This window comes from Pezoporus flaviventris, unplaced genomic scaffold, assembly GCF_033815535.1.
Source record: "Pezoporus flaviventris isolate CSIRO_AGI_PZ_B2104156 unplaced genomic scaffold, CSIRO_AGI_Pfla_v1 ptg000015l, whole genome shotgun sequence".
In the NCBI taxonomy this organism is placed as follows: Eukaryota; Metazoa; Chordata; class Aves; order Psittaciformes; family Psittacidae; genus Pezoporus; species Pezoporus flaviventris.
In genome coordinates this window covers 20,732,461-20,751,700 of record NW_026892563.1, presented here as the reverse complement: position 1 = coordinate 20,751,700, position 19,240 = coordinate 20,732,461, and the positions used below count along the sequence as shown (strand labels likewise).

The 19,240-nt window shown below is 41.3% G+C and overlaps 1 protein-coding gene across 5 annotated transcripts in view; it reads right to left on the bottom strand.

Annotated features, from left to right (window-relative positions):
- APP (amyloid beta precursor protein) overlaps window positions 1–19,240 on the bottom strand; it is a 205,165-nt gene that overhangs the window by 50,786 nt on the left and 135,139 nt on the right. For 4 of the 5 annotated variants that reach the window (XM_061453749.1, XM_061453752.1, XM_061453747.1 and 1 more), the window contains 3 exons: window positions 17,469–17,602; window positions 8,710–8,784; window positions 7,584–7,742 (listed from right to left, as the gene is read on the bottom strand). In XM_061453749.1, coding sequence (XP_061309733.1) covers window positions 7,584–7,742; window positions 8,710–8,784; window positions 17,469–17,602 — 368 coding nt within the window. The remainder of the gene's footprint in view (window positions 1–7,583; window positions 7,743–8,709; window positions 8,785–17,468; window positions 17,603–19,240) is intronic. The other variant, XM_061453748.1, reaches the window with a different exon arrangement.

Below are 19,240 nucleotides of genomic sequence, written 5' to 3'. Positions count from 1 at the left end.
CTCCTCTGAAGTGGAAGCTGAAATGGATTATAAGTCTTAGCATACAGACTTGTTACCGCCAAAAATGTCTTTACTGTGACCTTTAGGAAACATGCCCTGCCTCCATTGTTAAGGTAATATTATACTTTACATATAGGATATTATATACTATATTATACTACATAATATAATTCTTATTATATTATAAGGTCATTCCTATACTGATCAAAAAAACCTCAAAAGGTGATAGTAATCCCTTGAACTCCTGACATACACTACACCAGCTCTGCTTCCTTGCTGGAAGTCCTATTCACACTGGAACAGGTCATACCTCCAACCTTAGCAACAACTTTACAGGGCTACTGCCACACGGCCCCAGGGCTGTGGCTGAAGGTGGAATTGCCAGAGCTGGTGATGGCCAGCAAGAGCTTTCCACTGGGCTTTGCATACCTGAGTGTGGATGACGAAACAAGGACCAAGGTCTACACTGAATGCAACTTAAGTAGTAAAACACCCCAATAGTAAATTAATTGATCGTTTTTCTCCTCAATGCCTAGAACTGCAGACCTACTGCTTGCAGAGTTTTAACAGATTTTTGGATCAGCAAAAGTACCCCAAGTCCCACCTCTGTATTTTATTTCATGCACATTTTCTTTTAAATGTCATTACTGAATGAACTGGTTCTGCTCAAAAATGCCACCCATGCAGGCAGTTTTTGCAGAGATACTCGTAAGCACAATTCACCCCCAAATCTGGTACACTGAACAGTGATATGAACTCTTGCGATGGTAGAGCAGAGAGGCCACAGTGAACAGTCAGGCACAAAGGTGAGGAAAGGCTCTGCAGGCTGAGATGAAGACAGACCCTCTATCTAAAGCTATTATATCCACAGCCATCTATTACTTCAACCCTAGGCAGGAACCTTCATATTAAATTATAACTGAAAGTGATGCTATTATCAGCTAAATTAAGTTCCCAAGGTCTCAGCTCTGACACTGTCTTTGGCAGAAGAACAAATGGCTGACATATCCCAGGGCCAGCTTGGCACCTCTTGCTCTTCATAAATCATGTACCAATCTCCAAACTCCGTTACAAAATTCTGGGTTTAGTACTTGAAATTCTGCTGTGTGTTTTGCCAGGGAAAACTCGGTGTGTTCATGACAGTAGTCACCTTACCAAAAAACACGTCACAGAATAAGTAACTTGTATCAGCCACCAGGGGCTACCTAAACCTCATGAAATAATTCCACTACTTTCAGTTTTCTGTATTTGTTTGCCGGCTTTTTTTCAGTCTTCCTCTGAAAACAAACAGACACAACTCCTGTTATGCCCATGTTTTTAGTTACCTTGGCTGATCCATCTAGTAAGGTGTGCAGCGGGCAATGCAAGGTAAAGCAGCATGAATGCTACCATTACATGCTGCTTCTGACTATTTCAAGCATACGCTCTCAAGCCGTTTGCTTCCATGAGACTCATTCCAAAACTCCTCTTTCTCAGCAGATTCAAACACCTGCTGTTTTTTTTTAATCTCAAACTAAACACAGATCAATCATAGCCCTTTTATCAGCTATTGTGACAGGCCAACAGATGTACCGGTGTTTGTAGGTATTTTAGTTGTTAATTTAAAATCCTCTTTACACTAGAGAATGTTCTCAAAGTATTATTTGTTACAGTTTTTGAGAGCATGTTGGGACTAGCATGTGTTCAATACATTTGGTACAAAGTAGACAGGTCCACAGACTACACCTATGGTCTCCGTAGACTACCTAGGCTGACAATGCAGCATTAAAAAGCTAATTTTCTACCTAATTCTGTAGACAGTATACCTTGTCTCTTGTCTGGAAGACAATATATTCTGTAACTAATTGAATTATCTAACTATCTATCTATCCACATACACACACATACATATGCATATATATGCACCAGGGCAGAGTTAAGGACCTGTACTGCAACCCCCTGGTTTGAAAGCTTAACCAGACAGTCCAGAGAGCTGGCTAACACATTTCCAGCTGTACAAGGCGTAAGCCCAAACAAAGCAGAAAGCACTGATGGCTCTTGGCTACCTGGTGTGAGTTCCAGCCCCACTGACTCTAGTCATCCAGGGCTTTTATTTTGGGTGGCATCAGCATCAAGACAAGGTCACCCCCATAAAGGAATCATACACGAGAACTAAACTGTCCCAAAACCAGATTAAATCAAATATTATAAACAACATATAAATATGAATATATATGCATGCATATAGTGTGTCTGTTGTCCCCCCTCCCAGAACCCTATGGTGATCCTAGTCTACTGTTTCAGATTAAGGGAGTGATGAAAGTGCAATTTCACTGGGCTCAGAAAATGGAAACATCAAATGTGGTTTGGATTGCTACAAATCTAACTTAAACTCTCCTCATGGAAATCCAAAAGACTTACTTCGGAGAAACAACACAAAAATCATATTAAAACACTTCAGTGTACTTAAAATACAACTTCCTGGCTCTGTGCCAGGGAACTTCCATGGGAAATTCTGAGCTGGCTTGTCATTTTGCTCAAAATTCTCTCTAAATGGGAAAGTTTCACAATGCTATATTATGCTATTTAATCTTGCCTTTAGAGAAAAATCAATCACCAGTCCTTTATGACTGCTGCTCCTGAAATGCGCAACAACTGCTTCTTTTCATTCATTTATTAGGAATACCTTGTATACTGTATTAGGTATATATTTTATCTGCTGCAATATTAACTTGCAGGTCACGTTTGACACAGGAGTAGTAGTTCATTTTAGGAACATTCAAGAAAGACTAATTAGGATGAATACACAACTTTTACTCATGGGTGAGACAAAACCAAACCCCCACCCAGCTATCTTTCATGTGGAGTTAACGATGCCTTCTACAATCTTTGCTAATTTGTAACGAAACATGTTACCCCACACAAGACAAACACATGGCTATAGTGGTACTCAAACCTTCCCTTTGCCTACCTTCCCAAGGGCTTTTCCTGGGGCAAAATCTCATTATTTGCCTTTCAGGATTTGAATTTACTCAACTTGGACAAATTACGGACAAATTTTGTTCCTGCTCATTCTTTTAAACCTTTGCATTTTAAATACAATGAACCTGCCAGAGTTTTGCAGAATTTAATACAGATATGAAATCATATCTTCTGTCTTCAATTCGCTTGTACATAAAACTACTGGCAAGCCTAGGTGTATGACCGTACCATTTTGCTCAGGCCCACAGACTGGGGAGAAAACATGGCACTGATTTTATTCACATAAAAGCCTCAGAAGCTGCTAGAAAACGGAGTTAGATGACCATGTTTCTTGAAGACTGACATGGTTTAAGAGCAGAACTGAAATCCATGCTATTTCACAAAAACCCACAAAATTAAGTGTATGTGAGAAATTCCACAGCTGTAAGTTTACGGTTTTGGAGGAGCAGAGCTAGAGGGTGGAGTATTAGAGCTGGACTGCTCTTTCCTACTGCACAGGAGGATTTTTATCACTAGATCAGCAGCAACACTTTGGCCTGCCTCCAACTGCATATTTCCACAGCAACCTCACTGGACTCAGGAAAGGCTTAAAGCTTCCCAAACACAGAGGCACTAAGGGCCCCTCCGCAGATTCCTCTTTCATGGCCAAATAGCCAAACTGGAATAGTTTCAGCCTGCACTGTGCTCTCTTCATATGAACAAACACTGCTTCCATAGCACAAAAGGTACCAGAATGAATTCTGAAGACAGCAACAACAGGGGAAAAAAAACTGCAACAAAAAATTCAAACAGACTGCGCACATGCTAAGGCTGACCTTAATGATCCTGCTCTGCTCAGCAACAAATTACATTTTGGTAACATAAATTACTGAAATGTACTTTAGTTATTTCAGTAAAATAGTGCCAAATTAGAAGAGAAGCTTTTTAAAGTGATTTTAATGATATATGATCTCTTTGATCTATGTGCAAAGTAAGTAGGTTAATTAACTACCTTTCAGAGTTTTCCTGTATGTTTCCTTGTTCTGAAACCCTTTATTTCACTGCTAGGAGCGGGATTTCATTCCTGCTTCTCTTTGCCCCCTGTCACTGGCTTCCCACAGGAAATGTGCCTCTCATATCAACAAAGATTAAACAGGGAAATGTAAATCCAGCAAAATTTGATATGCACGTGAAAGGGGGAATAGCAGCAAATTACAGAATCAATCTACTCACAGAGAATGATCTGAATTCCTCTATTTAACTTGCAAAATGAAGGGGAAAATTTCCAACTGTTTTAAAAACTACAGGCATATTGGTTCCAGCTGCCACTAATCCTTTTCTGTAGTAAGATCATAGAGCAGGATGGAACAACGCAGTATTTTGACACTGGATAGTGAACAGCTGCACCCCATTTTCAAAGGCAACACAGTGCAGAAGCACAGCTAAGCCGCATCAGGAACCAGGGATAAGGATCAAATGTGAGTTTTCTGGGCAGCCCACATGAGAGTGCTCTGAGAACAGAACAACAGTACAAATACTGGTTGTGCTCAAATCTATGTCATAATAGACTTTGGAGCTATGGAATTTTGTCTCTGCACACTCCTTGTTTCCCTTGCTGCCCAGAGCGGTACTCTGAGACATGCCTCCAACACCAGCATTAGGCAATCGTCTGCTTAACATGTGACGAAAACCTGCAGTGGAAGTTTCTGGTCTGATACATAAGCTATGGATTCCCAGACTTCTGTAGTTTCAGGTAGGATGGCACTGAAAACAGCTGGTTTTCTAGGTGTGCACGAGAACATGACTACCCTACTGACTCAGAGCAAAAGTTCTCCTAGTTCCATACCTTGCTATCCTACAAGGAAAGCCTCATCCAAAGGAGCACGTAAATGACGATACTGGTTCTCACACAGACAGCCTCCCTCTCCATAGCTCTGGAGCTTTCGAGGCAGAGGAAGTTTCCCTTCAGCTCCCCCGAAGAGCCCACCCTTTGAACAGAAGTACCACGTAATCTGTATACATGCAGAACACAGCATTCCCAGCAAATCAGGATGTCACCACTCACAGAAAACAGTGCATCACATCCCATGATCAGTCTGATGACACCAGGAGTGCCAGACTCACTGTACTCCTAAGATAACTGATCTGCAGGCAAAGACTGGTCACGGATTACTAGACATCCAAGAGTGAAATGAAATCATGCTGCTTCAAGTGGCCTGCCAGAAGTCCAAAAAAACCTTGGAAAATGTTCAAATTCAAGTACAAGGTAATATGTCCAAGCAATTAAACAGCACATGGAAAATACTTTTTGCACACACACACACATCTATGTTATGTATCTATATACACCAGACTTAGGGTGTATACAGATACACTCACTAGCTGTGTGCAGAAGACATGAACTTCAATAAAAAACTCTAACTTATTTTTCACTTTAAACCCAAATCCTGTCCTTACAACATCTGAGGAAGAGACTCCATGGCTTTAAATATGCAGAATCTAGTTTTATAGTAAACATACTAATAGCAAAACATGTAATTTGAAGCAGGCTTTTAAAAATATTTGGGGGCAACTCCAGAAAAACCTCCCTTTTGTAAGATTACTTAAAAAGTCACCAGTAAGTTACGACTTACTCTTCCAAAGACAACACCGTTGAATCAGATGTACTTTTAGTGTACTAGGGAACTGCCAGAGAGAAATTCAGCTAGAATATCAGAGTTGAATTTTCCATTACTCCCCATTTTCTCTTTGTCTAGGCAGCCAAAGTTTGGATTCACAGTGTATTCACATTTCTGGCTCCATATCCTGCAAAGCAGTCAGTAGAGTGGATTCATTCATTAGGCTGTTCAGCTATCATCGATCACTGTTCAAGTTTCACCCTCTACCCCACAATAAATCCAGACAAATCTTACTGCTGAATTCAAGGTCAGTTTTTTTCCTGTGCTTTGGCACACATCTGACCAGCAGTACAGAGGCACATGCCTGCACTGTCAGTAACTACAGAACACACAACCAAAAAATGCTGAGGCAAGGACAGTACCATCAACATGACTGGCAAAAGAACCATTTAAAGATGTTATTATTTAAACTTTTCACCCCCATTAGTCTTGAGATAAGTCTCCATTTGGTAGCAACACCAGCTGATGTTACCACCATGCTTCTGCTGTTATATGTGGTCCCCATCTTCACCTTCCACAACCTCAGATACCTGCAGAACCAAGCTGTCAGCCTGATCCACACACAACTTTGCCCAGGATACATTTCCGGCAGGATTACATTTGCGTAAGGCTCAATGTCACAGCAACAGCTGATGTCTAAAGCCAGATGTGAAATCCTACCTCAGCTGAACCACCCAAAACCACACTGCAAGAAAGCAAACTCGACCGGCGCTCAGTCTATGCACTCACCTCATCTCACTCTCAGTTCTGAGCCGCAGGCTCCAGTTTCCTGAAGGAAGCTGCACCCCAGCCTGTGACTCTAATCCGTCTGCTAGTGAGCCCAAGCTCTTCACTACCTTTCTCACAGCCAGAGCTTACAATATGCATCTTGTACTCAGAGCAAACATCCTCCTCTAATAACTTAATAGACTAGCTTAGTTTTCCACAAATTATTGTGTTGAAAAATACAGATTAACTCTTAACAGAACTACTCTGAAGTCTCCCCATGACACACCTAAGTAAAAGATTTTTCTTTTATTTAGCACACACAGTAAAACCAAGAGTTTTGCACTATGGGGTGGAGAAAAGAGTTTGATGATGACAAAGAACCAAGGTGATTATCACTTTTCCATGCTCACTAAATATGCAGATTCCTCTGCAGAAGGAAATTCATTTAAAACATATAATTTTACCAGGTTAGCCATATTGAAGTAACTCCCTGCGAGGCCAAATTCAGGATCTAACGGCTACATCTTACACTGCTGACCCCAAAGCCTTTTAGTAACATGGCAGTTTTTCCACCTAGGAAGTACTCGAGGCAAGAGGTATATAAAACATTTGACTTGTCTTCCCCAGTATTTTGTGCAGATTCTGTTCTGGAGGTCACAGATCAGTTATTCTGGTATTGAATACAAACATTACAGATATGGAGATTCTACTCAATACACATTCTCAGCTTGGTGTTTACACATAGCAATAGCCATCACTGCATCCAACACAGACAATCCTGAATTGCGACTGTGCTGTCTTCATGCCACCCAACAATCCTCAAACAATCTTTCATCACACACATTTCAACAGTTCAACAAACAAAACAGAAAATCACAACCACCCTCACCCTTAAGCTCCATCTTGACATGACGAAGTATCCTATTGGGCATCACCTGGAGGGATACTTCATCATCCTTCTGCAGAATCTGTGAACAGCTACAATTTCTGACAACCAAATCACTTCGACATTATCTGCTTCAGTGTATTTATGGACATATCTACCTACCTATAGGCATGTAGGGGTGCGTGTGCTTGTGCCTACATTTATGAACACAGTCTGAACTTTCAAACTAGCTGACTGCTGTAGTAGCTTTTGCATGGGGAACACGCACTCACTGCTCCACAGCTGGACTGTACTTGGGCACACTTTATTTTTCCCCAGGATGACTACAGGGATTTTGACACAGCTGACACAGCGTGTGGTATTGCACTCACCCTGGGTGGGACAGTCTGCAGGGCTGTGATATAGTTCTCCAGGGCAATGCGGCGACGGTCATTCAGCATGGCTTCCACCCGTGCCATATGAGTCTCCACCAGCTGCTGTCTTTCATTTGCTGCTTCTTGTTCCAGTGATTCCACTTTCTCCTGGAAATGCTGAAAAAAACATCCATCACAACAGGAACAGCGAAGACATCAGGAGAGAACAGCGGGCATGAACACCTCCATCTGCAAATCACCAAGATCTTTCCCCATGTCAGCCTAGCTTGGCTCCCAGGAACTCTCCACTGAAGGCACTTTTTACTGATTTCAGGGGGAACTGCTAATGCGCTCTATTTCTTAACACCCAGCCATATTTTATTACTCTAATAAAATAATCCTGACATGTTCAGCACAACCACCAGTGAATCCTTCATTTGCCCCTCACCTCCAAGACAGTGATTCAGTGCTAGAGAATTGTGCCTAAAGGAGGGTGGAGTTTGCCTATAAGGAAGAAAAAAAGAGTCGAAACTTATTCCAATAAAGGAAAAGACTGACTGGGTAAAATGCACAGAGAGCAAAGCTGTGGGATCTGATGTGTGAAGCAATCCTGTTCTGAGCACCACTTTTTATAGTTTTGCACTGAAATCGTTCTAGCAGTACTGAGTAACACAGGCACTGTGAGATTTAAGGAGTATCTGGCTTGTCAGAATTTTTGATTTATAGCATCATTTTGGATAAAGTACTTCTTGGCTGAGGGTTTCTTTCAGATAAAACTGATGGTGATTCCTTCCTTAAATTACATTTTCCATCTCTGCTTTAAGCTTAGGTCCTGCAGCTTCTAAGAGTTTGTCATGGACTAAATTCTGAAAGGGGCCCATGGGAACTGACTTTTCAGTTCTCACTGAAAGCAAATCTGAATTCAAGAGAAATTTACACCTTTGTGCAGTTAAACTATGCCCTGCACTGCTGTTCCAGGGACTGGCTGCAAAGTGAAAGGCACCCAGCAGCCACTAACAGCTGGAAACAAAACCAGCAATATTAAATCCCCATAGAAATAGGTCTCAAAGTTGTATCACACCCAGCACCACCCGCATTTTAACTGTGACCCCAGCTGATAAGGTTGTGGTGCATTTTCCTTTACCTGGATAACAGCTTTCTTGTCAGCCTTTGGCAAGTTCTTAGCTTGGCGTTCTGCCTCTTCCCACTCTCTCATGACCTAACGAACAAAACAAGAAGCGTGACTTTCCCATTTTCCTCTCTCGTCTCAGGGCTTAGCAACAGCCAAGCACAGCAGCTCAACAGTCATCCTTTTATATTCCTCTCCTCCTTTTATCTCTACAAAAAGTGGTTATAACATATCACAAAGGTATGATCCTTTTATTAAACTAAACAAAGAGGCACTTCTGCGTCTGAACATCGTGCCAAGCTCTCACAACTCCAATGTGAAACAGCCACTCCTCAAGCGAGGGAAATGGAGGTAACTATTGATGAATATACAACCCCCTTTTCATCTCAGACTGAAAGGAAACCACATCCATCTACTGTACATATTTGGTCAAAATAAGTGCGTATCAACTTGTTCTAACAGACACGTTTTTGGTACCACAAAAATGCTAAGATTTTTTTCAGACTACACTGGCCTTTGAGTAGGACAGATCAAGAATTACATGCAATTTGTGCTAGTCTGTCCAGAAATAAGTGTCCCACATTTCAGGAACTGAATATATTTATATCTCAGGTACAACACTGACAGAAAAATTATGTAGGAGAACTTTCAGTACCATTCCTTTCAGCAATGCGAGAGGCCACATCCTCTGGTAACATAGGGCAGTATTTCAATAGTCAGGGAATGAGATATTCTTAATTTGCTGTCCATGACATCTGAAACCTTCTCTGGTCTTTCTCAGGGACTTTATTCATCTCACACCTAAACAGCAATCTCCTCAGATAACACATTTTATGCAGGAACAATTGCTCTCACCAAATGCAATGCACACAAGTGACTTGTTTTTTGCAGGATTAGCACAATGTCAAGAGATGACAAGAAATACAGAAGCAGTAACTCAGAATGTGCATTTTCTTTCTTTGTCACAAAACCCACACTTTCATCCTGTTCACTAAAAATAGCCAAATGCACACTTTCTAAAGTGGATTTTGGTAAAGCTCAGTCTGCACGCATGACTGAAATTTTACCAAGACTAGTATCAAGAGGCAGGGCAAGTTAGACCTGCTGTCTCTCATATGTGCAAGTTGAGCCTCTACCACTTGACTCCTGTCTCAGGCTCTCCAGTTCTCCCACATACTGCACACTGCTGACCAGGTTCCTTGAGGGACAGACTGGAGAGCACTGATGGTGCCTCAGGGTATCTGCTTGAGCCTGTGCCTTAGAAAATAAAGAACCAAGCCTGGGCTCAAAGAAGACTTTTACAAGTCCCAATCCTTGAAATACAATCCCCTCTCAGTCCTATGTAGATTAACCAGCATACAGACACCTACATTCAAGACCGACTCTATGGGATTTTGTTGTCAAGTTTTCATCTTTCTCTTAACCCTGCCATGTATTTCAAGACAGCAATAAATCAGTTATAGTAAAAATAGGTCAACTCAACGTCAGTGAAATTATTTATCCATAAGAGATTCTGGCCTCAGTAACAGCCCAAGAGAGTGGGGATACATATTTTGGAAAGTTAATGTGATGCTGAAAAGTCTAAAGTGAGAAATTGTTTTTCCTGCTTCTGGTATCCAGGAGGAGAATGGTTAGCAGCTGTGAGCACAAAGGCCTGAAGTCAAGTTTTGACATCAGTCTTTTACTGGGAACTGTAAATTGAAACTTAAGTCCCAAGAATCGCACTGCAACCTATATGAACTGGCAGCCTAGAAGTACCTCTTCAATTTGTATTATCTTTTCATTGGACAAATACACACTGATGTGCAAATTGCATCCAAGCTCTAAGGAGCTAGGAAACCAAAGTTTGCAATGGGACATGAAAATTCATTTGCAAGGGGTTGTAGCAAGCAGCTGAGGTGAGGAAGAGAACATGATGTACAGCGCGCTGAAGTTACAGATTGCCCTACCACCAGTTACTTTCCCACTGCTTGGGCACAGGAGATTTCACTGCTTCCCCAACAAAGCAGTACTTGAGGACATGAACTGGCATAATAGAGAGATCCTGCTGTGTTCTGGTAAAAGCTTATTGAATACACAGCAGCACTCTAAGCATAAGTGATAATATTAAGTTAGGTATTCACCTCTTTATATATATGCTTAGGCCATATGACTCTGGTGGCTGAGAAAATTCATGTATACAGACAGCACCTTTCTAGAGAGCTGACGTGTCACTGGTGCCAAGATGTGAGCATTACAGAAGACCCAGCAATTATGGCATTAATTCAAGTAATAAACTACAGTGACAGAAGTATTGGCCTAGGTTAGCAACTTTCTGATTTTCTTCTCCCTCTTCTTTCATGTCTTCAAATCACATCTCTGACATCTGCCTAATACTCTTTTTCACTCTGAATGAGCAGTTGATGGGTTTTCAGAACAACAGTTTCCTTGCTGTCCTTATCCCCCAGACTAACCCTCTGCTAATCCACACGGTGAAAACAAGTACTGTGGGTAATGTGATAAGGCGACCTTTGGCTAGATCAGGTGTCTCTGCTCATTTTATTTCTCTAAACCTTTTAAGGCATGTAAGGCAGGATGACAAACTGACAACATACACAGCTAGTTGGGAAGGATGTAAATTACGGGCTTCAGAGTTCAGCTCTGGTGCAATGAGAGTGAATGGCTTGTGAAAAATACAGGACAACATGGCTGTTTTCAGAAACAATATTCAGTGTAAAGACTGCTGTTCTTTGAGTGCCGATTTTTGCAACTGAGAAGACTTCAGTAGTTGAAAGCATCTCTGCCATGCTAAGTAACTGAAGATACAGCTTCCCTACAGTTATCTATGGGTAGCCATGCTACCACCCAGAGAAAACTTCTGCCCTCACTGAAGATCACAGCTTTAAAGAATTCTGAGTGACTAAGAAATATGCCATAGCACTCTAGGAATACAAAGAGCAAGGAAGGTAAAAAAAATCCCCAGATATGCATGGGCAGAAAGAGGCTGAACTTGGCCTCTGTGCACTCATAAACCTACTCTCCTTCACTGACAGCACAGACCTATCAAGCCATACAGATTTATGGCTCTTCAAGGCTTGGTGGATTCACGTGGGGAAAATGACAACTTCTGGTTGAGATTTAAGAAGCAAGCCATTTCAAAGTCATACTTGTTCAGAACTCAGGACTTACTGCCTGGCAGACATTCTTTTGAAACTGGGCTGCAGAAGACAGCAAGAGGGAAAAAGGAAGCATGAAAAATGTCATTCATTATTAAGAGAGATGCTAAGTACACAAATCTCATTATATTGAAAACAGCAGAATTTGCTCCCACAGAAGCATATCTGCAAGAGAAGAATTTATGACAGACACTTGAGTTACAGCAATCAGACCAGCAGAGGAGCTTGCCTGAAGGTTTGCTTAGTTAGAAGGTCAAAGTCATGCCAATAAGATGCTTAACATTTGTCAAGGGCTTCTGTTCCACACTCAAGTCTTGGCCCTTTTTTCTGGTAATAACACCATTAAACCTCTCCCAAGAGCCCTGACTGTAACTGAGAGGGGCGTTCCTACTAACCTGAAGATTTTAAGGAAGGAAAGAGACCTCCCACAAACAGTAATAGAGATGGTGGGATCTGGGGAATGCATGGACCAGTATTAATTAACGTATTTGTCAAGGACATGAACAGTGGGATTGCATATATCCTGTGGATGATACCAATCTGAGTGATGTCGTTGATACTCTAGAGGGAAGGAATGTCATCCAGAGGAACCTGAACAGACTTAAGATGCGAGCCTGTACAAACTTCATCAAGTTCAACAAGGCCGAATGCAAGGCCCTGCCCCTGGGTCAGGGCAATCCCAGGCACAAACACAGGCTGGGTAATGAGTGGATTGAGAGCAGCCCTGAGGAGCAGGTCCTAAGGGTACTGGTGGATGAAAAACAGAATGAGACAGCAGTGTGTGCTTGCAGCCCAGAAAGCCAGCCATATGCTGGGCTGCATCAAAAGACGTGTGACCAGCAAGTCCAGGAAGTTATTCTCCCCCTCCACCCTGCTCTCATGAGACCCCACCTGCAGTGCTGTGTTCAGCTCTGGGGCACCCAACACAAGAAGAATGTAGACCTGCTTGAACAAGTTGAGAGAAGGCCACAAAGATGCTCAGAGCACCTCTTCTATGGAAACAGGCTGAGAGAGTTGGGCTTGTGGAGCCTGTAGAGGACAAGGCTCCAAGGAGACCTTAGAGCAGCTTCCAGTGCCTAAAAAGGGCATACAGGAAATCTGAAGAGGGACTTTTTACAAGAACATGAAGTGACAGAACAAGGGGGAATGGCTTTAAACTGAGAAAGGGTAGATTTCGATTATGTGTTAGAACCTGTGGCTGTCCCATCCCTGGCAGTGTTCAAGACCAGGCTGGACGCGGCTTTGCGCAACCTGGAAAGCATTCCTGCTCATGGCAGGGAGGTTGAAACTAGATGATCTTAAAGGTCCCTTCCAACTCAAACTATTCTGTGATTCTATGGTGCCAGGGACACTAAAAAACAGCTGAAGACCTCTCTGGGATGTTAAACTAGTGGCATGCAATGGTCCAGAAAAAGTCTTGGATTTAACACCAGCCCAACTGAGGCTGGCTGGGGACTGCAGTATTTGCAGATGCTTACTTTGGAAATGAACTTCCAAGAAGCAAGACTATTCTAGGAGACAAGGCATCATTAAATTCCTATAGTAAGTAGTGTACTTACTATGATTCCTAAAATATTGTAAACAGCCAGAGGATAAGTAAATTTACGACACGAGATAAATTTAAGACATCTCCTTTAGTCATGAGATGTTCGAGGAAAGAAATGGATAAATGATATTGCTCCTTTGAGCAAGGTTCAATACCTGGTTCCACCAGGCTATTTAGGAGCAACTATTAAGTGAGGGAGCCGTACAGGAGTTAAAAGACTAGAAAGAGGTAAAGGGGAATCACACCAAAACAGGAAACAAGAACCACAGCATCCTGCAATCAGTTAGCATAATTTCTTCCTTGTTTGCTATTCTCTGACATGTACATTTAAAGGTTACACATGCATGGCTGAATGGCTATCTTGTTTGCATGGGAATGTAGCTTTGCTGTTATCTGGAGTTGCATTAATAATTCCTGGGGAAAACTTAAAATTGTATGCTAGTACAATATCTGCCTAGAAAAGTTTATGAGCCTTGCTGCTCCAGGTGCAGCATAGTTATAAAGGCAGAAAAACTTTCATGGTCTGTAGTCTAAAGGGATGGACACATCCAAGCAGAAGGGATTAGAACAGACTGAACCAGAAGAGCATCAGGTCATCGTATAAAAACAGCAGACTCCCCTGCCTGTGTGAATATCTTAATGCGCAAGAAAAAGAAATACAGGTTGTCTGAATTTCATGGTAAACAAAGGGAAATCTCAGAAGAGTATCTGCATTTGTCCTGGTGGCATGTTTAGGTTAAAATGTTTAATCTTGATTTATTTTTTCAATGATAAACTTCCGTGCTTCTTAGGTGATTACATTTTATATGTGAACTAGAATGCATCTGGTTTCTTTTTTATTAATTGGCTGTTGCAAAGTAAAGTGTGCATTGAATCAAACAGTGTTTCAATACTAGCTGCTTTATTAAAGAAATACCTGTATTTTGTGAACAAACCAATTTACTTCAGATTATTACATTTACTAAGATGAAAGCGTTGAAAGAACTGGACTTCGAGCTAAAAATAAAATAAAACAAATATTCAGTGCAGGTGGAGCACTTGGATACTGACTCTCACTTGTTAAGTTTAGGGTTTGTTGTTGTTTTTTGTTTTTTGAGAAAAACACTGACAGCAAAACTTACTGATTTAATTTACTTATCACTGTTCTCTGTTTTTAACATAGCAAGAAACAGCTTCAGATTAATTTTTCGTTAACTATGTATTAAAACATACCTGATTATAAAGAAAATGTAAAAAGCAGTTTTTAAGTAAATTGCTAGAAAAGGACACCAATGATATGGGACACAGAGATACCAGTTCATGTGAAGAAACACTGAATGTAAACTAGTTGGCTTTTCTACTTCCCCGTAAGATCGTACATTTTTTAAACATTTGAAATGTTAACCAGGAGAGCTAGTTTGGCACTATACAAAACATTCATGGAAGGGAAAACTAACTTTTAAAAACTTAAGCTAACTCTCTCCTACAAAGCTCTGCAGGGCTTCTGTGTATTTCAAGATATATGTACTTTAAGATGTGATTTCATAAGCAGCATAAGCAAATTAAAGATCAAAGATCTTTCATTCTTGATGTCCCTATCGTGCTGCTGCTTCCCAGCATCGTGCCGAAGTGGCCACAGTTGATTATTTTTACTTGTTTTTCGAAGAACAGCACTGCAGTGAGATGAGAGAGCTGACCTACCTCACCCTGCAGCTGCACACTCATTAGCACTGACAGAAAGGATGGCTGGGAACATTCTAACAAGGGCAGAGCACAGGCAGCACCAACGTGATCTTCAGTCAAACCCCTGAACCACAGCCTTCATTTCTGCGCGTAGTAAAATGTGCAGTGCATTTACCCACGAGTTTTCTGAGGCTATGGCTCAGTGCTTTTCCCACTTTATTCTTTTAGTCTCAAGCACTGATGCTGTGGGGTCTGTCTCTCTGCATGATAATTTCTGGGTGCCCGTGCACTTGGTTAGCTATTTTTCACAAGCCATCATCTCTGCAGAAAGCAGAAAATAAGTGGTTCACCCATATACTGCCCTTAATTACTCACATGGACCTTTACATATTGGGATTTTGGAGACAAACCTGAAACTGTGGTGAGAATCTGAGGACTGTTACAGGGAAACCTGCCTTTTGCACTGAGTTGTCCTTTGCTTTCAAGCCACCCACCCCTACAGTGTCTTTGATAAAAAGGGCTATTTCAAGGGGAGGCAATAACGGGGTGATGACTGCATTACCTGCCAACCCTCTGCATGCCTAGCCTCTCTGCCAGGCAGGATGCCTGCCTTTTTTGTCCTCCCGATTTCCAGCTTACTCTCAAACTGCAGGCACACAGAAGCTTGTTACAAAGAAGACTGGAATGATATGCTCCCTGAGAGAGCACCCACCTTGCAAGCCACAGCTCACCATGCTCACCTCCATCCAGATTCACTCCGCAGCCTCAGGCCAGCTCTGAGCTGGGTGCTGCATGCACCCACACTCGGCAACACTTGCACCTTGGCCACTGGTTGTTTTAATGAAGTTCTTCAATCATCCAGAGGAAAGGAAATGATAGCACTTTAAGGCTGAGTTAGGCTGGTTCAGCCTGGAGAACAGAAAGCTCAGGGGAGACCTCCTAGCAGTTTTCCAGTACCTAAAGGGGGCCTAATAAGAAAGCTGGAGAAGGAGTTTTTACAAAAGTGACAGAACAAGGGGGAACAGCTGTAAACTGACAGAGGGTAGATTTAGATTAGATAGTAGGAAGAAATTCTTTACCATGCAGGTGGTGAGACACTGGCACAGGCTGCCCAGAGAAGCTGTGGCTGCCCCATCCCAGGCAGTGTTCAAAGACAGGTTGGATGGGGCTTTGAGCAACCTGGTCTAGTGGAAGGTGTCCCTGCCCATGGCAGGAGGGTTGGAACTGGATGAGCTTTAAGGGCCCTTCCAACCAAAACCATTCTATGATTCCATTTTGTCTATTTAAGGAGACAGCTTTCTTCTGCTACGACATTTCCCAAGTGGAGGCAGATGAGAAGCACCTATCTTCCTTTCTATTAAGTGTCATATTCTCAGTATGTGATTTGTGCTGACCATATGACTGCTTCAGGTAAGATGCCCTGCCCTACTTATTAGAAAAGTGCCAGGCATAGCTGTAATGCCAACAGAGTGGGACTTACACTAACAGCTTCGTTTCAGGCTTACTCTAACATTTGAGCACAGAGCTAAAGGTTAATGTGTCAGAAACACTGAAAATGCAACAGGGAAACAAAGTTACAATGAAAAACTATAAAAGCTATAGTAAAATACCTACACAGATATATGCAGCACATCTGAATTGTACTACATTCATTTTGGTGGTTGTTCCATCCTAAAAAAATATGCACCACAGGCTTTCCTCTAAGCCTCTTATATTTTTTCTTTGTTGTTATTAGAGCATAACTGTGAATTTTTTTTATTGGCATTGCTATTATTTCTCAGTGAGTGGATAGCTCATCTCTTAGTGTTCAATAGGATTAAAAACTGTATGGTTTCAGGCTACACAAATCTTTTTGGTTGAATGAAAGAAAAGGGTTGATTAAGATGGATTTTAATTCAGTTCAAAAGAACTATTTTTTCCTCTTTTCTTTGGCTTTAGATGCATTTCATGTTACCCTGAGGCTCAAGATCATTAGATGAACATATGCGATCGTAAGTTACCCCAGGGCCTCACCATGTATGCGTATACACAGAGGATGAACCTAATAACAAGCTGCAGCAAAGATGACTAATAAAATGGTCAAGTTCTTCAATTAGAAACAAGAATCATCTCACAAACCAAACATTCTTCCACAAAGATGAGAGCAATTTTTATCAGACTTTTCTTCCCTTTTTACCAGCACAAGTATCTGTGGTGATTTATGATCACAGCTGCCACTCAACCACAAATGTGTGTCCCAAGCAGCTGAATTCCTAGGTAAGGGTCAGAAAAGCAGTAAATGGTGTATTTACAGCATTGCAAATAAGCAGGGCAGCTGGCTGAAGCCTTGGGAAGTAAGAAGATGAAGGATCGCAAGCATCTTATGACTCTACAGACAAAACTCTCTCTTTTAGGAAGAAATCTCTCCTTACCTGAGACATCCTTTCACGATGCTTAGCTTCGAGTCTCTCCTTGGCTTTCTGGAAATGGGCATGTTCATTCTCATCTCCAGGTGTCTCCAAGTATTTGTCAACAGCATCAGGAGTGCTAGCAGCTGTGGTAGGGACTGAGGTGGAATTTTGAGGCAGGGAGAGGGAAGGGAGGGGGAAAAAAAAAGCAGAATTTCGACTTTAGTACAGGTAAAACTTTACTTGGACCAATCACGAAACATCTGTTCTAATTTTCTTGGAATAAATCCATTCCTTTAACCTCAGAGGAAGATTTAAAAATGTGGTTTAAGTGGATATGTTACACATAGCAAATATATATAAATATACAAGGAATTCACCCGCCCTCTTTTATATACCAGGAGAACTCCACAGAGAACAGGTCAGAAACTGCAGCCAAAGCCAAAATTCCAAGCAAAAAAAGACTGGCAATGACAAGTACATAAGCCATCAAAAAGCCCTTTGCAAAGCTATACACTTTGTATATTAGTTTATTTTTAAAAGATAAACTGCAATAACACACACGGAGTGAAATGCAAATATGTTTAAAGCACCTATGGACCCCATGGTACGGTAATGAAATGCCTCAAATCCTTCCCTCAGTGACAGTTTGGTCTCACAAACATTTATTTGTAACAAATTTGATTAAGAAAACCCCTCATGGATACTGGAAATAATCAACAACCGTTCACTAACCGCCAACCATTCCTGTCGGATAATTAGGCAATACCTATCACACTGTTAGTGGAAAGATTTGTGTCTGGGGTAATTCAAGCGAAGCGAGCAACAGCTCCCTCACTACACAGTGACGTCCAATGACCCCTGCATTAACTAGAGTAAGAGTTCTGTGGTAGGGCCATAACAGCCATTTAAAAAAACTCTCCAGCTATTTCATGTGAACTAGACTGCTCCTAAATATTTTCTTATATAATTAATTTCATATCCCTGGTCACATTTACTTCAATAATTGCAAAGTTAGTCTAAAAAGTCTGACAAACAAAGGCTGTACAAATAGCTGTGCAGGATTTTTGGTTTTAAATACATTTGACTTCCTGTACTATGGTTAACTTTACATTTTAGTAAATAGACCAATACAGGTAGAGAAAACCCAGAACTCTCCCACACCTCAAACACTTCTCAATGTCTTCAGCAAAAGCAAACTTCAATTTGAAGGTCAGACTGAGTAATAACAACCAGTATTTATATCTGACTACTTTCCTTAAAACAAGCCGAAATATAAACACACGTAAGCTAAATTATTTAATGAGAAATAAAAAAATCAGGTTAGAAGTACAACATGTTAGTCCCAATGAAATACATCCTCAAATTTTAAGAAAAACTTAACCCAAAATCCAAACTTTCCCTCAAATTTTACTTTAGAAGTACAATCCCCAAAGCAAAACAAAATAGCCCCCAAATGAACAGAAAGCCTTTGGCTGCATTTGAGGTATTTCTGTATGTTCTGTGCAATAAGTATGAATGGTTTTGTCTGCTGTTGGTGTAGACTGCACAATGGATTTTGGAAGTTACTCACTGGATCAAAAGGAAAGGCCCTGTTTATCTCAAAATAAACAAACAAAAATCTACCAGCAACCAAAAAAATTCCAATTCACAAGTCCTAGGCAGCGTAAAATTTCACCCCCCCCTCATTTTCAGATTTGGTTCAGAAATATTTCATGTCAAACTTACATATTGTAAACTTTGTCACTGAAGTACTGTAACAATCAAGCAAGGAACAACTCAGCTTCCTGACAAGT